Source organism: Humulus lupulus, chromosome 1, assembly GCF_963169125.1.
Source record: "Humulus lupulus chromosome 1, drHumLupu1.1, whole genome shotgun sequence".
Lineage (NCBI taxonomy): Eukaryota > Viridiplantae > Streptophyta > Magnoliopsida > Rosales > Cannabaceae > Humulus > Humulus lupulus.
This window is the reverse complement of record NC_084793.1, coordinates 77,316,412-77,335,255: the sequence shown is the minus strand read 5'-3', so window position 1 is coordinate 77,335,255 and position 18,844 is coordinate 77,316,412. Positions and strand designations below refer to the sequence as shown.

Sequence of the window (18,844 nt, the reverse complement as noted above, 5' to 3'; positions counted from 1 at the left end):
TAAAAGTTAATGAATAATTTAATCGTAAAAATAGTTTAATATGCACTAATGTGGATTGAATTGAATTGGATTGATTTTGGTTATGAACTACCTAGTTGATTATGATAAAGAAGACTTCAGATTCTGTGATCAAATGCATCACATACTTGAGTTTGAATCCTTTCTCCTTATTGACACTTCGTTCTTCAAATCATTTCTGTTTTCTTGTTGTTTGTATTACCAAAAATGGATTATTTAGAGACTGGTAGCTGGTTAAGCTAGATGGATTAACAGGCGACTGGTAGCCGGGTATTATTTTGAAGGAACGAGAAAACGACGGGTGGTTATTACATCCACATCAAGTGTTTCCATACTTCTTTTCCTCTTCCTGTCATTCCACCAATGAAGAAAGTGCTTTGCAAAATCAAAAGAAGAAAACATTAATTACAGACGTGGATTAAAGACACTCACATATATAATAACACTAGTCAATTACGTAGAAGCAACACTTGAAATTTTCTATCTTATTCCGGAAGTGCAGTACTGAAATATTACGTAAACAATAGTTATGGCTCGTACAACCATCATATAGATATAGTCAATTATATAGTTTGGGGCGTTAACTTGGAAGGCCATTCTTAACTACTCCAGAGTATATTACAAGACATGCATTGAAATTACCATTAGTTACTTTCAGACATTTATCAGCAATTTACGTAACCAATAAGCAATAAGATAAGCCTAATGAGCTTACCCTCTTTTTAAGCAGGTTGACAATTGGTGTTTTACAACTTCATGCAACATTCAACTCAACTGTTTTCGTCTCTGTTGCTGTGAAGAGAAGATGGCTATTGTACCATCGATTTTCCATGTTTGTCTTTTCCTTCTTGCATTCGAACCTGGTCTGATATGGGGCACTCCTTGCTGCGAACCAGTTCAGGCCACTGATAATGATAAGCTTCAGTTTGCTCTCAACTTGGAGTTCTTGGAGGCAGAGTTTTTTCTTCGTGGAGCGCTTGGGGAGGGGCTCGATGCAATAAATTCATCTTTGGCAAAGGGTGGTCCGCCTCCTATTGGTGCCAGGAAAGCCAATCTGGACCCTGTTACTCATAGGATAATCGAGGAGTTTGGTTATCAGGAAGTTGGTCATCTCAGGTATCATGTTCAGTTTTACTTCTTTTCGAGTTACGTGCTATAACTTTTGGCAGTATCAAGTACTATTTATTTAGATGGTGTCTTCAAATGCTTTAAGATCACCTTGATATGGAATACATGCAGGGCCATTGTTAATACAGTTGGGGGATTTCCAAGGCCTCTGCTGGATCTCAGCCCTGGGAATTTCGCAAAATTATTCAATCAAGCGGTTGGTTTCACTCTGAAACCTTCATTTGATCCTTATGCAAACTCACTTAACTATCTCTTGGCATCTTATGTAATCCCTTATGTGGGGCTGGTAGGCTATGTTGGCACCATCCCAGACCTCACCTATAATACAACTAGGCGTGTAAGTAACCAAACTCCTGAATCAAATTCTATCCCATTATTTCATTAACAATTTTCCTGAACAGTAACTCTATATATACATATCATATTTATACTCACGAGTATTTATTTCATTGCAGTTGGCAGCTTCACTTCTGGGAGTGGAGTCTGGCCAGGATGCAGTGATAAGAACATTACTGTATGAGAGAGGCAAAGAAGAGGTATATCCATATGGGATAACAGTGGAAAAGTTTACTATCTATATATCAGCTCTTAGGAACGAGCTTGCCATGTGTGGCATAAAAGACGAAGGCCTAATGGTACCTAAGGAGCTTGGCGCGGAGAATCGGACGACCAGCAACATTTTGTCAGCCGATGCTTATTCGCTATCTTATGCGCGGACACCACAGGAGATATTGAGGACAGTTTATGGAACCGGTAATGAGTCTTGTCCCGGAGGATTCTACCCTCATGGTGCCAATGGGAACATAGCTAGGAGCTTCCTTGTCCGAGATAAATATTAGGAGAACCAGCAGTTTTGGAGGGCTATTATGAAAGCATATCACAAATAAGTGAAATAATTACAATCGTACGTGCAACTAATTACCCAAAAATATATTTTAAATAAGATAATAATGGCAAACGAACTTGAAGAAATCGTGAAAATAATTCACAATTGTCGATCAACATCATTTATATATGTGTGTGTGAACCAAATTTAAGGTAGGAATATTTTATGAGTTGTCAACTTCCCTAGTTAAGCTTTTTAAACTTATACCTAGTTCAGCTTAATGGCAGTGGTGTTGACACAAGAATATACAGTCGATCATTTATTGTCATCTTTCCTACTTAATCTTCCTTTGTTTGTTATTTTGCTATTTTTAGTAATAAAATCTTAATAATATGAAGGAGTTTCCTTTTGTCTACTTTTATATTACCTTCCAAGAATCTTCAAGTTTTGGGAAGTTGATATTATTGACCAACAAGTTCCCAAAAAATGGCCTAGTCATTACGAAGACGTTTTAGCTGTTAATCTGTGTGTCTATCGTTCGAACAGCTTTGGTGGCATTAAGTATTTCCTTCAATATATATATGGGAGTCAATATTTAATGAGGTAAATAATTAACTATATCACCATCATGAAAACGTAATTAGTAACAGCGGTTTCATATGAGTTGACACGTGGATTTGTCTATTACTGGATACAAACAAAGTGTAATACACGTTTGTTTACTTTTATTTATAGATTTTATTAATTATTTTTATTAGATTTATATTAATGTAATATAAATTTTGAAATAAATATCCTATTTTAATTAAATAATTTATTTATTTTTGCTTAAGTTTATGTTTGTTCTAGTTTTTGAATTTGGGAGTGACAACAAAATATTATATATTATATGTTTAATGTAATATTAAATATTAACGTGGATTTTAAATTTAAGTTTCTTGCTAGATTTTTTTTAAAATAATTTGTTATTAATTCACAGTAGATTATATTATATGTTTCATATGATATTATTCTAATAAATGAGTTTAAGTTTAATTAAATTTTATTTAATTTTTAAAAAAACATGATTTTATTATTTTTAAATAATTATCATGGTAAAATATCTCAAAAATATCATATTTTAATTTGTTTAATTATTTATTATTTTAAAATAATTATCATTGTAAAATATCTGAAAAATATCATATTTTAATTTGTTTAATTATTTATTATTTTTAAATAATTATTATTGTAAAATATCTCAAATATATCCTATTTTAATTTTTTTTAATTATTTATTTTATTTTATTTAAGTTTAAGTGTTTACAAACTACCGTTAAATATAAGAATATTCCGTTAAATATAAGAATATTCCGTTAAAGTTAACATTAAAAAAATAGAAAAACCGTTAAAACCAAGAATTTCCGTTATCTACGCACTTATTATATAGAAGAGATATTTTTTTAATTTAAACAAAAAATAATTTGTGTAAATAATATACACATAATGTAAATAATATCATGTAATTACTAATACAACAATATAGCTGTTGACGCGGTTATTCGCCAACAGGTAATTAAGAGAATATGAGAAACAGATTAGTGCTTAATAATGAACCGAAATAGATAAACGATCTTTTTATGGAGTGATGACACCACTATGTTTTTAGGTGGTTCAAAGGTTAAAATCCTTCTACTCCACCAGCCAATATTATTGCTATATGCCTGGTATTCTTTACAGGGTATTTCCTTACACAATAGAATCCAATCCCTTGAAACTCCCAGGGTCTCCATATTTATAGGAGAGGGCACTTGGGAGTTGGTAAGGGGGGTCATCCCGTGACCTTCTTACCTATCATGTCACTCCTGTGACATTCATGATTAATTCCTAAAACCTGACAAATGAAGTGTGGTCTAATCAATAGGTAAGGGGGATAATGGGCCGCACGGCCCAACCCAGTCGTGGGTGCCTAAATACGCACGTTCATGCTGCGTGTCCGAGAAGTCAGGGATATATCAGACACGTGATGTCTGATATATGCACGTTTACCTTGCGTGGTTGACTTTATAAAAGGTCATAGCTTCCAACTCCAGCTCGTACCATGAGCTGGATGCCTCCTCGACCTGCGGCCGTCACAGTCCTGACTTGTTCCTTAAGTAATCTTGACGAACCTTTGGATACCCCGAGCTAACGAGGTAGGACCTGGCGACAGCAGCTCTGGTCATGGGGGATCCACGTGGCTGATATAATTAGGCCATAACTCAGCTCGCTAATAGCCCGTTGGAAATTTAGGGCGTACATTTCCCCCCCAAGCCCTTGCTCGTGGTACACGACGTCGTGTAGGGCCACAGTAGGGGCTTTTAGGCTTCTCCATGGACTCTCCATATTCCACTTTTTACGCAGGCGCCGAATACGTGGAACATCGTGGTTGGTGACGGTACGTCTTCCGAGAACCGCATTAAATGGCCTAGCCTATACTCAGCCGTCGTTTCGCCTTTCGAGTGGAGAGCCTTGGATCCCACATCAGGGCAATCCAACGGCCCTCCTCACGTGGCCTTTCACGTATATAAAAGGGGTGGCCACCTTACGCATGGGCCACTCGTTTATTTGAAAATTTTCCAAATCTCCCATCTTCTTCTTCCTTTTCGCCCTTAAAAAATCATCTTTTTCTCCCGGTTACCGTTCCCAGCATTCCAGAAGTTCTGGTGCAAGGGCTCCCTTGAGGCTTTGGAATCAGCTACTCCGACGAGGCCCCAACCCAGACGACCCCTTCATCCTCTTCTCAACCAGAATACTCCGTAAGTCTCCTGACTGTGCATGTTTTGAATTTCTTTTTCACTGTAGCCTAGGTAAATAATTCCTGTAGCTGCATGCAAGGTTTTGTTGGTTTTTTGTGGGTATGAAGGGAGAAAGCTTTTAGGTTAGGGTATCACTTGTAGTAGAAAACCATTTAGGAGCATGGTTTATAGGGTGCATTTTCTGGGGAAATCTTCTGGGTAGGATTTTTGGTATGCTTGTTTAAAATATCCAGTACTTTGGGTGCAAAACCGGGTAGCTTAGGGGACACGCTTCACAGGCGGTTTTGCACCTCTTGCCTACTGAAACTTTCTTTCCAAGGCAAATTTCTATCCTGACCCTCCTGACACATGAATTCCGAGTAATCGGGGATCTGTTGGGAGTACAGGCGCGTGTTCATAGAACCGTGTGGTCCCACTCTCCACGGGCTGAGATTACCTCAGCTCGTGCAAAGGAAACGCCTATTTTGATTCTCCCTTATGCTTAGGTCGTCTTTTCTGAAATTTATTCTTTTGTTCGCTAGGCGACCAGATGGGACCCAAGAAGAACGCTCCTAAGAGGATCGCAGGTAGCTCGTCCTCCCAACAATCCAAAGGAAAAGAGGTGATGACAGACTCCCCAATCCCCGTCTTCGGGCCGGCTGTGGAGCAGGAGCTCGAGGTGGCGCCCGATGCTTTCTTCGAGGCCGAGAGGATCGTCTCGAAGATCACTGACCAGGGGAAAGTGAATAAAATATTCCTTTCCCACAACATCGAACTGGGGAGGGGCGCCCTGATCGCCCGACCTCCCGCAGAAGGTGAGCGGAGCTGCGCGCCACTCGACGAGGAGTTCGCGGCCTGGAGTGACGAGCACTTCAAGGCTGGGGCTTTCCTCCCGCTGGACCAATACTTCGCCGACTTCCTCAACTACGTGAGGTTGGCTCCTTTCCAGCTCCCCCCCAACTCCTATCATTTGTTGGCGGGGTTGAGATATCTGTTCTTGAAACAGGAGTGGGAGGTCCCCACTCCAGCAGATATCCTATATTTTTTCTGCCTCAAGGCTAGCCCGGAGCAGCGGGGGCGAGGCGACGGGTTCTATTACTTGACCCGGTTTCCAAATAAGGCTGCGGTCATCGAGCTACCCAGCCACCCCAACGACTTCAAAGACCAGTTCTTTGTGTCCAAGGGGTTTCGCAACTGCGAACTGCACTACTTCAATCGTCCTCGTAAGTACCTTTTATTCTTAGCTCGTAAGTTAAGTATTGGTTAGCTCCCCCTTTATCCGTTTCTGACTTAGAATAATTTTGCAGCCATTTTTGCGAGGACAGACAAGTTTGTGATCCTCGGGAGTCAGTACGAGACACTGGCGGGTTTTCCCCCTAGTGAAAAGAACTATCGCTAGCTCGTGACGGACGAGACGATGCTGGCATGCAAGCTGATCTCTCCAGGCCAGACTTTAGCCCTGAGGAGACCCCGGGGGCTTCCCCCAGCTCGCGAGATGAGGCCCATCCCCGAGGAGGAGGTCGCGGGGGATGAGGACGAGGTGCCCCTCGTGAGGAGGAAGCGAGCGCTGGAGGTCGCCCAAAGAACGGATGAGGAGAGGATCCGGTCTGGAGCAGCTGCAAGTCCCTCCGGCCAAGGTAACCAATACCTTTTTAGGAACTTAGATAGGGCCACCGCAGACCCCCGGCTAGCTAGGTTTAATCCCAACCAGCCCGTCTAGCGCCACCGAAGCGACCCTGACCTTGACATAACCCTGCTTCATTGTGTCGACCGACTCGTGCTAGATTACGAAAGTAGCCACCCTAGGGGTACTGTAGTCGTAGACAACACCTTAGCCTTTACGTCAGCCTTATTTGAGGAGTACGGGACCAACCTTTGGTCATGGCCATCACTTCGGGAGGGTACCGTAGCTCGAGGTCTTAGGCAGTATGTAGAAGAGTCCAGTCCTGAGCCAAATTCGGACCCCAGAGCCCGAGCCAGCTCGCGTAATTATTGACTTAGATTCCCCAGCAGAAGCTCCGGGGCCAATGGTCGTAACCATAGATTCCTCTCCTAGCTCGGGGGGTAGGATCCCTTACGATACATGTTTTTGGATTCTGTTCTCCTTATCTTTGTTGTTTTTGCATAAATGCTAACTTGTGTACTAACAATGTCTTTGTTTTGCCAGAGGAGATGTCTCAGCCCGGGAACAAAGATTTGCGGGCTAAGTTCGCCGGAGGGAGCTCCTCCGCTGGGGCTTCCGGGCCCATGGTGAAGAAACTCCAGATGTCAAAGAAAGCCGTCGGGACACCATCCAAATCCCCTGCAAAGGGGAAGGACCAGGGCCCGGCTGCCCTGGCCAAGGTACCTCCTCCTCCACCAGTGGAGAAGATGCCCCCGCCCCCTCCACGAGTTCTGTCCCCTGCTCGGGACATGGAGGCGGAGGCCGGGACTCTGACGGCCGTAGTCCCGGACGTGCGCATCCCTGTGGATCCCCAGGCCTTGGAGAAGATTCCTGACATCTTCCGGGGGACGGTGTATGAGACGGCGAGCTACGCCGTCGACCACTTCTACCGCGCCACCGAGAGAGACCTACGGGCCATCGAAGCAAGGAGCCCGGAGAATGTAATGGATTCTTCATTGGGAATGGCTCTAACGGTAAGCCGACTTTACCCTTTTATGATCTTTGATTACCATGCCTTGCCCTGTTTCTCTTTTTTTTTTTTCTAAGGCAGTTGCCTCTTTGTTTTGTAGAGTTTCTTGGCCCTTCACCGGAGCATATCCAGGTCCAGGGCTCGGCTCGAGGAGATGAGGGGCGAGCATCAGACGGTTTTGGCCGCCCATCAAACTGCCTTGGTCGCCCTGCAGACGGCCCAACAGAAGGAAAAAGAAGCCAAGGATGCTTTGGCGGCCGCGCAGGCTGAGCTGGACGAAGCCCATCCTAAGCTTCAAGAGGCCAAGGCCACCAAAGCCGCCCTTGCTGCCGCGCTGGTCGAGCTAGACTTTGCGAAGGCTGGGGCCGAGGAGGCCAAGGCCGCCCTGGAAACGGAGAAGGCAGCTTCCAACTCCACCATGGAAGACATGCTCTACCACTGTTGGGTCTATAACTCGGACGGCGACTTCTCCTTCTTAGGAGCGGACTGGGAGGTCTTCCAGGAAGGGTTCAAAGCTCGCCTCCAGCAAGAGGCACCTTCTGAGACCGGGGAGGCCTCCGCAGCGGCCGAGCAGGAGGGTGAGACGGCGACCTCAGCGGGGCAGCCCGGAGGTGCCTAGGGCCCTTTCCCCTCTTCTTTTTTTATTATATTTTATTTTTGTAACTTTGCATGAGGTTTTTCCACCTCGAGACAATTGGTTTTATCAATTTTTACTTTTAATTGGTTTATTTCCTTTTGCCTCTACGCATTTTGGTCATTGCTTTGAAAAACTTAGTTCGTGTTAATTCTTGACTAATATTTTGTGCTTTTTAAGAAAAACACCGATTAATCAATTTGAATTAACTTCTAAGCTTTATGACCTAGTTATGTCCAGGATCTTAGTTTGAAAACTTAGTTCGCGTTAATTTTTATCAATATCTCGTGCTTTTTAAGAAAAACGACGATCAATCAATTTGAATTAACTTATAAGTTTTTAGGACCTGGTTATATCCAGGACGTTAATTTGAAAACTCAGTTCGTGTTAATTCTTGGCTAATATCTTGTGCTTTTTAAGAAAAACACCGATCAATCAATTTGAATTAACTTCTAAGTTTTGGACCGACCTGGTTATATCCAGGGTAGAGCTTAGTTCGCATTAATCCTTTATCAATATCTCGTGTTTTTTGAGAAAAACAATGATCACTTGATTTGAATCAACTTCTAAGCCTTTAAGGCGACCTTAAGGCGACCTGGTTATATCCAGGCACCATATGCCCCCCAAGTAACTAGGAAAGGGTCTTTCGTGGTTACTTGAGATTATACCCACAAATATTCACAATGAAAAACAAATATTTAACTTTCATTGCTTAAAAAAAAAAGGAAATGGCTTTTAAGCCTTACAAGGGTGTTACTGATAATATCTCTTCAAATGGATGGTGTTTCAAGTTCGTGGGACTGTCCCTCCATTGAGCCGAGCTAATTTGTAAGTTCCTTCCTTAATGACCTCGGTGATTTGATATGGCCCCTCCCAGTTCGGTCCCAATACTCCATCTTTGGGATCCTTACCGGCTAAGAAGACTCTCCTGAGGACCAGGTCGCCAATGCTAAAGGCGCGTTTTTTTGACCTTTGAGTTGAAATAACGAGTGATTTTTTGCTGGTAATGCGCGAGCTGAAGCTGCGAATCTTCCCGTCTTTCATCAATCAGGTCGAGGGAGGCGCAAAGTAGTTCGTGGTTGCGGTCCTGGTCATATGCCTGGACTCGATGCGAAGATACTTTGATCTCGACGGGGAGGACTGCTTCACTCCCAAAAGTCAAAGAGAAAGGAGTATGACCCGTAGGATTCTGATGCGAGGTCCGGTATGCCCATAGAATCTGGGGGAGCTGTTCTGGCTAGACCCCCTTGGCTTCGTCTAGTATTTTCTTAAGGCTCGCCTTTAGCGTCTTATTGACAACTTCGACCTGACCGTTCGCCTGAGGATAGGCCACGGAGGAGAAACTTTTCACGATACCGTACCTTTCACAAAATTCGCTGAAGAGGTCGCTCTCGAATTGAGTCCCGTTGTTGGATACGATTTTCTTCGGCAGCCCAAATCGGCAGATAATGCTCTTGACCATGAAGTCGAGGACTTTCTTGGAAGTTATTATTGCCAAAGGCTCTGCCTCAGCCCACTTTGTGAAGTAGTCGATAGCCACCACGACGTAGCGGACCCCGCCCTTTCCAGTAGGGAGGGCGCCAACCAAGTCGATTCCCCAAACTACAAATGGCCATGGGAAGGAGATCATCTTCAGCTCGACGGGGGGAGCTTGGGCAATTGTGGCAAATCGCTGACACTTGTCGCACTTCTTGACATACGAGATCGACTCCTTTGACAGAGTGGGCCAGCAATACCCTTGCCTTAAGACTTTTAGGGCCAGGCTTTGCCCCCCAGTGTGATCCCCGCAAAAACCTTCGTGCACCTCCTACAGGATGGCCTTTGCTTTGCCTGGTAGAACACATCGTAGGAGAGGTAGGGAGTGCCCACGTCGGTATAGCACCCCATCTACCATCATATACCTTGGAGCCTGGTACAGTACCCGCCGTGTGTCATTACGTCCTTCGGGTAACTTCCCCTTGGTGAGGTACTCGAGGATGGGAGTCATCCAGGTCGGTCTGGCGTCAATCATCTCGACCTCCGCCCCGACCTCTTCTATACTTGGTTTTTCCAGGAATTCCACCGGTACTAACCCCAGTGTCTCTGGCTCCCCGTAGGTAACGAGTTTGACGAGGGCGTCTGCGTTGGCGTTCTGCTCCCGAGGTATCTGCTCGATTGAGCCTCGCCCGAACACAGACAGTTCTACTTTTACCTTGGCCAGGTATGCAGCCATCTTGGCTCCTCGTGCTTAATATTCACCTAGCACCTAGTTTACCACGAGCTGGGAGAAACTGAAGCACTGAACGGAGCTCGCCTTCAGCTCCTGGGCTATTCTTAGACCGGCCAGCAAAGCTTTGTATTCGGCCTCGTTGTTGGAGGCCTTGAATCCGAATCTCAGCGCCAAGTGGAATCTATGCCCTTTTGGGGATATCAAAATGATCCCAGCCCCTGAGCCATTCTCATTGGATGAGCCGTCCACGAAGATCTTCCAAGACGTATGGGTCGAGGTGACTTGGGGTGAGTCTTCCACAGGATCCTCCCTGAATCCTGCGCATTCTGCCACAAAATCGGCCAGGGCCTGAATTTTTATACCAGTTCGTGGGGTGTACAAAATCTCGAATTGACTGAGTTCGATAGCCCACTTTAACAGGCGTCCCGATGCTTCAGGTTTTTGCAAAACCTGCCTTAGAGGCTGATTGGTCATGACGTGTATTGAGTGGGATTGGAAATACGGCCTGAGCTTTCGGGAGGCCGTGATAAGACAGAACGCCAATTTTTCCATCAACGGGTATCGGGATTCAGCCCCGAGAAGTCTCTTGCTGATGTAGTAGACCGGTTTCTGAACCCGGTCTTCTTCTCTGACCAATACGGCACTAGCTGGATCCTCTGTGACAGCTAGGTAGAGGAAAAGGGGCTCCCCTGCCTTTGGTTTGGACAATACGGGTGGTTCGGCCAGATGTGCCTTCAGGTCGAGGAAAGCACCTTCGCACTCCTCTGTCCATTCGAATTTCTTATTTCCTCGGAGCAAGTTGTAGAATGGCAGGCACTTGTCGGTGGATTTTGAAATAAACCGATTAAGGGCTACCACCCTTCCTGTCAGGCCCTAAACGTCCTTACGCGACCTGGGTGAGGGAAGCTCGAGCAATGACCTGATTTTATCAGGGTTAGCCTCGATTCCTCTAGTGTTGACAATGAAACCCAGGAATTTTCCAGACGCGACCCCGAAAGTGCACTTCTGGGGATTAAGCCTCATGCCATACTCCCGTAGTATCTTGAAGCATTCCCCCAGGTCGGAAACATGGTTATCGACAGTCTTTGACTTGACCAGCATGTCATCAACGTACACTTCCATGTTCTTCTCGATTTGGTTGGCGAACATTCTATTTACTAACCTCTGGTATGTAGCACCGACATTCTTCAGCCCGAATGGCATGACCTTGTAATAATAGACGTTAGTCGGGGTCATGAAGCTGGTGTGCTCTTGGTCCGCCGGATTCATGGCGATCTGATTATAGCTTGAGTATGCGTCCATAAAGGACATGAGCTCGTGCCCCGCCGTGGCATCCATCAATTGCTCAATCCTTGGCAAGGGAAAACAATCTTTAGGGCGGCTTTATTCAGGTCGGAGAAGTCGATGTAGGTCCGCCACTTCCCGTTGGGCTTCGGGACCAGCACGGGGTTGGCGACCCAAACCGGAAACTTGGCTTCACGGATAAAGCCGCATTTCTTGAGCCGGGCTACTTCTTCCTCTAAGGCCTCAGCCCGAGTTGTTCCCAGGCGCCTCTGCTTCTGGGACTTTGCAGGAACGCTCTTATCCAAATGAAGGGTGTGCATGATGACATTTGGACTGATTCTGTAACGACCCAAATTCACTAATTAGGCTTAAGGGCCTTGATTAGTGTGCCTGGAGGGCATAATGGGAATTATGTGTGATTTTAATGATTAAGATGCATGATTATGATTAAAGCATGTTATATGACTATGTGTATTATGTTATGTGATAGTTATGCTATATGATTTGTACCACGTGGGTGTGGTGGTATCAATGTGATGCACGTGCTGAGACGGTCTTAGAAAGCTAGATAATGGTAACTGGTGATTTGGTAACCTGTGTAACTGTTAGTAACCATAGAAAGTAATAGGTTTTGTTGGAGAAGTGGTAGAATTGTAAAGTAAGCAAAAGGACAAGAGTGCCCTTGAGGTTTAGTTAGAAATGGATATTAGTGGAGGGATAAGGTGGTCTTTTGGAAGTGGTATAGATGGCTTTGGCTGAGGAAAATGGATATATATGATTATTTTATGCTAAGTGTAAATGAAATTAAGGTTTGGAGGGCTAGAAGAATCAAGAAGGAAAGGGGGAATCAAGAACCTAGAAGGCAAAGTGGAAGAGGAGTTGAGCTGTGTTCTTTGAGGCTAGTAAAGGGCTTAAGGGTGTGGAATCAAACACATATCAAGGTCTATATTGAGGTAAGGATTTAGTCCCTGCTTTTTTAAGTTCTAAATTTGATTTTGGAAGGAATTGAAAGATAGCCATGGCTTGTTTTGCATAGAAATTCAGCTGGTTTGTCAAGGGGAAATTCAGTTCAAAGCTTGGATTGGAGGAAGCTCAAGTTGAATTTCTGATTGAGGTAAGGGTATTAAACATGTTTGTAATCTCGTAGCTGTTATGGTTTAAGAATCTAGAGGCCTGGTTTGTACTTTTCTCAAGTTTTGGTTTAAGTGCTTGAATTTGAAACTTAAGTATGAATTCTGAGAGTGGTTGTGTAATTGAGCTAGATTATGATGTTTATAGGTTGTTGTATGGTCTATTTGGGGATTTGAATTGGTTTTGGGACTTAGGTATGAGTTTGGGGTGATTTGGAGTGATTTGGGTTCGGGAAAAACGCAGGGGAAAACCCAGATTTCTGGGCTCGCGAAGGAGCGCCGCGGCCCTGTTCTTGGGCGCCGTGGCGCGAGGCTGTTTCTGGGTAGAGCAAGTTCTCTGACTTGCTGGGCGCTGCGGCCCTATAGGGCAGCGCCGCGGCGCTAGGCCAATTTCAGAGCATGGGATTTTGCAATTTTGAGCCTTTGCTCCGGGGGTTCGGGGGATGTCTTCGGTGCATTATTTTAGGGATTTGGGGGATTCCGAGAGTGTGGGATTGGTTTCGGGAAGTAGTTTTGGATTGGTTAGTGACAAAGGATGTTTCATTTGTGTTGTGACTAGGTATTTGGAGAGGCTCGGGGTAGAGGACCGCGCTCGCGGCTTTGAGGCATCGGAAACTAATGAATTGAAAGGTAAGAAAATTGCACCCGGTTGTATGATTGTGATGGGACTAAGTGCTCTCGAGAGTTGTATCGTGTCAATGTTGGTATTACGCCATGAGACATGTAAAAGCGGTCTAAGAGTGCCGTACATGATTTTAGCGCACAGGGCGCGGATTGACCACTGGTAGCCAAGAACAACGGGATAACGGAGGGGGCAGCCTGAGGGCGCTAGCCCTAGTTATCATTTGTGAATTGTGTATGTTATGAACTGATATGCCTAGTATGTGGAATACTTGATTATACTGACTGATGATATGTCCGAGGTTATGTGATGCAATGTGAGATGTTGACTTGTCCGCTAATTGTTTATGCTCTGTTGTTGCTGTGTTTTCTTGCTGGGCCTTGGCTCACGGGTGCTACGTGGTGCAGGTAAAGGCAAGGGCAAGCTGGACCAAGCCTGAGGTGGAGAGCTCCGAGGTGGAATGTACATAGCCAGCGGTTCGACCGCCACGGTCGAGGAGTGGACCAGGACAGGGATCACTTAACTGCTTGTTTTGCCTTAGTATGGCCGGTTGTTGTACATAAACCTTGTGTCTTTTGTAAACGGTCTTTGAACTTAATATTTTTGGGATCCCATGTAACAGATGACGCTTATTAATGAAAATGTGGCTTTGAGACCAAAACGCTTTTAACCCTAGTTCCTTTACAGTTTCAATAACACGATTTTATTTAAATGACTCGATTAGCAAGTCTGGCACTTTATAAACACACAGTGTAACGGTCTTGGCTATCCAGGGCATTACAGATTCCCACCATGTCCTCGTGTGACCATGCAAACACATCCAGGTTATCCTGCAAAAATTTGATTAGCTCCGCTTTCCTCTTGCCGCAGAGGTTTTTCCCGAGCTTGACCGTCCGTGAAGGATTTTTTGGATCGATGTTTACTTCCTCGAGCTCTTCAATAGCCTGAAGCTCAGACTTATCCTTGCCTATTCGGGGGTCAATATCCTCACTTAGGATGATACCTTCCCCCTCGGCGCTCTGAGGTTTTTCAATCTCAGGATTAGTCAAAGGTTCCTGAGATTCCTCTCCTCCACCTTGGATGGCCATCATTAGCTGCTCGGGTTTCGATTTTCCCTTCATGGAAATGCTGTAGCATTCCTTGGCAGTAAGCTGATCGCCACGGATCGTGCATATCCCCGTGGAAGAAGGGAATTTCAGCGCGAGATGGCGAATGGAGGTGATGGCCTCAAAAGCAATAAGTGTGGGTCGGCCCAAAATAGCATTGTATGCAGCGGGGCAGTCGATGACCACGAACTCGAGGAGTTTGGAGACTGTCCGAGGTCCCTCTCCTAAGGTGATCACCAGCTCGATCGTCCCTATAGCTGCTGATCCTTCTCCCGAAAAACCATACAGCATCATGGAGGTCGCCTTCAGCTCGGCGACAATCAAACCCATCTTCTCCAGCGTGGACCGGAATAGAAGGTTTACCGAGCTCCCATTATCGATCACCACTCTCCTAACTCTCCGATTAGCGAGCTGTACTGCTACGACCAGGGGGTCGTTATGAGGGAACTGAACATGGCCAGCATCTTCTTCCGTAAAAATGATTGGTTGCCTCTCCAATCACTGTTGCTTTGGCAGATACTGCTCCGGGATGAACTCTACTCCATTATGCGCCTTGAGTTCGTTTACGTACCTCTTTTGTGCACCCCTGCTCGTGCCGGCCAAATGCGGACCTCCCGAGATTGTGGATATCTCTCCTCCTATCATTGGAGGAGGGACGTCTTGATCGACCCGAGACCCGGGCTAACTGACCGGGACTTCCGGAGCAGGTCAACTTGTTGGAACCCTGTTCCGCGTGTACTGAACCAAGGGACCGGCTCTGATGAGAGTTTCGATCTCATCTTTCAAATGCCTACAATCATCGATATTGTGGCCAACGTCGTTGTGGAAATGGCAAAACTTGGGGGTGTCTCTTTTCCCCTTCTGGTGTTTTAACGACTCTGGCTTCTTCCAGGGGAGACGAGAAGAGTTTGCAAGGAAGATGTTCTCCCTAGAGTGGGTGAGCTCTGTATAAGTCGCGTAGACCAGCTTAAATTTTTCTACGGACTTATTCTTCTTTGGGCCGTGCTGGTTGCCCTCGCCGTTCCTGTAACTCCCTACTACCTTAGAGCCGTTACTAAGTGAGTTTAAAACAGAAATTGTGCAACTAACTGACTCTTCGAGGTTTCTAAAACCAAAAGTGTGACTAAACCAGAGGTTAAGGCTGTAATCTTTGAAAATACTTAGTTTCATTGAAAACATTAAGTATCAAACATCCGGGATCCCAAAATAAGGTTTACAAAATATTTACAACTCAAAAATAGATTTACACTTGATTAACAATCAAAAGAATAGGTTAATACAGCCACATTCAAAACGCCCCCAACCAAAGCAGTCGGGCAGGCCGAACATGTACGCGCCGCCCCCACGCTCTCCATGCTCATGGCTGGTTGACTGACTCTTTGCTTTTACCTAACACACAGAGCACCCGTGAGCCGAAGCCCAGCAAGAAAACTCATACAGTATATAACATATGCATAGAATATAGCTGACATATAATCCACTGATAAATAGGAAAACCATCAGACTGAACAAACACGGCCATGCCGCCCCAGAGGCCCTACCAAAGCCTGGGGTCTCGGTCCTTATCGTAAGGATAACTCATGTATCCATTGGGTCCCACCCTGGCTTTAAGCACTCCATGTGCTAAGTGTTACTTCCGGCCCCAAGGCCGTACTCAGCCTTCGCCGCTCTCCGCCTTAGCCGTTCATTTCATTATAATCACACATATAGTACATTTCGAAATAATCATTCAAACATATAATAATTCATCTAAGGTTATACATTCGCACGTAATACAATCTAGGGCCATGCCCTGAAATAACACTGTGGGCCTATGCCCTGTTCTCGGGTGCTACGGTTTTCTTACCTTTCAATTCGATAGCTTTGATCACCTGACTCCTCGAGCACGATCCCACTCGAGCCCTAGCGCTCACCTAAACAAAATCCATAAGTCAAAGTCATTACCAAACCTCAAGTCCAAAACCTAGCCTCGGGACCAATCCTGAGCCCCTGGGAAGTCCTAGATCCACAAAACAAGGTGGTGGAATCGATCCCCGAACCCTAGGTCAAAATCCCTCAAAAATAGCCCAAAAACCCCTTTCTGGGAACAGTGCAGGGCTATAGCGCTCTAAAGAGGGCGCTATAGCGCTACAAGCAGAACCAAACATCCCCAGAAACAAGGCCTTGCGCTACAGCGCCCAAAGACTAGCGCTGTAGCGCTAGTTGTAGACAGGCAACGCCCAAATTTGTTTTCTGCGATTTCTTTCAACCATTTCAACCCCAAACTTGTCCAAATCTTTCCCAAACCCAAAACCAAACTTATCAACACCTCACACTCATCCCAAGCATCCCAAGAACTCATAACCCAAGCTCAAGCAACCCAAAACTCAAGATTTACCATAATGAACCCTAAACCCAGAAAATCAGTCAAACATCAAAGTTAAAGACTTAGAAATCATACCGTGGATGGAAATTCGACCTTGAATTAAACCCTAGACCTCCTTAGCTTGCTCCTTCTCAACCTTGGCCTGAATTCCCCTAAAATCCCCATCAATTCAGCTTAGATACACAGCTTAAACCAGTCAAACCCTAAAACTGAAATTTCTAAAAACTTACCTCAATGTTTGATGTGTTCTTGCTAATCCCTTGCAAATCTTCAAGTCTAGCTTAGGATCCTTGATGCTCAGCCTATCCTAGCTCATCACTGAGCTTAGCTCCAAGAAAAATGAAAGGAAATGGTGGGAGAACCACAAATCGATCCTTTGAAGAAAACCCACATTGCTTTTCTCTCTTTTCTTTTTCTTCCTTCTCTCTTTCTTTTTCTCAGCCTTATAACTCTATTCTACCAATCCCACTAAATATAAAGCTTCATTTAACTTATCTCTAAAAAGCCTAAAGACCAAAATGCCCTCCCTATTAATTCTAAACCTTTTTGTCCATGTAGGGCCATTTTAGTCATTTTACCCAATTCCCACTAATTCCTCAAGTGTCTCTAATAATTTCCCGCTTGCTACCCAATACCTGATTAATCACCAAATATACATTCCTCACCATCAAGATTAACCTCAATATATTTTCCAAATTCCCATTTAAACTCCCCCGGCTTGACCCAAGCCGGGTATAAATTCCCGCTTTGACTTTTCCGCTAACCCTCTCATTCTAGGATCGTCTCGAGTCACAGATCACAGATATCATCACCGTCATGCCCAAAATGGCCAAATTACAATTATGCCCTTTATAACACAATCAGGTCTACATGCATACTAATACACATAGTCATGCATCTCAAATAGTCAAATAGTCATATAACATGCTTTAAATCATAATCATGCATTTTACTCATTAAAGACACACACACAATCCCATTATGCCCTCTAGGCACACTAATCAAGGCCCTTAAGCCTTATTAGAGAATTTGGGTCGTTACAACTATCCCCTCCTCATGAAAATTTCGTCCTCGAAATTTACCTGAACAACTCGGGATACCGCTCCCGCATATCCGACTCCAGTTCCCATGTCGCCTCTTCACCCTTGCTATTCCTCCACAATATTTTAACCAAGGCGATGGTATTGCTCCTTAAGACTTTGTCTTTTCTATCAAGGATCTGTACAGGCTTTTCTTCGTATGATAAATCCCGATCCAACTCCAAGTTCTCATAGCTCAACACATGAGTAGTATCCGATACATACTTCCGGAGCATGGATACATGAAACACGTCATGAACCCCTAATAGAGTTGGAGGCATTAATAACCTGTAAGCCACCTCCCCAACTCGTTCTAGAACCTCAAAGGGACCAACAAATCTGGGACTCAACTTGCCTCGGACGCCGAATCGTTTCACTCTTCTCAGGGGTGAAACCCTGAGGAATACATGATCACCGACCTGAAATTCCACGTTCCTGCATCTCAAGTCTGAATAACTCTTCTGGTGATTCTGGGAGGCAAGCATACGAGCTCTAATCTTCTCAATTGCTTCATTGGTCCTCTGAACCATCTCAGGACCTAAATATTTTCTCTCCCCTGCCTCATCCCAGTGAATCGGTGATCTGCATTTTCTTCCATACAGCATCTCATATGGAGCCACTCCGATAGTCGCCAGATAACTATTATTGTACGAGAACTCAATCAGAGGGAGATACCTACTCCAAGATCCCCCAAAATCCAACACACAAGCTCGCAACATATCCTCCAGTATCTGAATAGTCCTCTCCGATTGTCCATCTGTCTGAGGATGATAGGCGGTACTAAACCGTAGCTGTGTGCCCATTGCCTTCTGTAGGCTCTCCCAAAACTTGGAGGTGAAAGTGGGGTCTCTGTCGGATACTATTGACCTCGGAGCCCCATGAAGTCGAACAATCTCCTTCACATAAAGCTCAGCATACTGCTCCACAGTATAAGTTGTCTTCACAGGTAAGAAGTGGGCGGACTTAGTATACCTGTCCACAATCACCCACACCGAGTCATGCTGACCCACGGTCTTCGGCAATCCAACCCCAAAGTCCATGGCAATATCTTCCC

At 44.9% G+C, this 18,844-nt stretch overlaps 1 protein-coding gene across 1 annotated transcript; it reads left to right on the top strand.

Moving 5' to 3' along the window:
* The first annotated feature begins 694 nt into the window (after positions 1 to 694).
* LOC133794832 (ferritin-like catalase Nec2) lies at positions 695 to 2,387 on the top strand. The gene is made up of 3 exons (XM_062232260.1): positions 695 to 1,134; positions 1,258 to 1,483; positions 1,602 to 2,387. Exons 1-3 carry the CDS (start codon positions 824 to 826, stop codon positions 1,983 to 1,985), a joined length of 921 nt encoding a protein of 306 aa, XP_062088244.1. The 5' UTR covers positions 695 to 823; the 3' UTR covers positions 1,986 to 2,387.
* Positions 2,388 to 18,844: the final 16,457 nt, after the last annotated feature.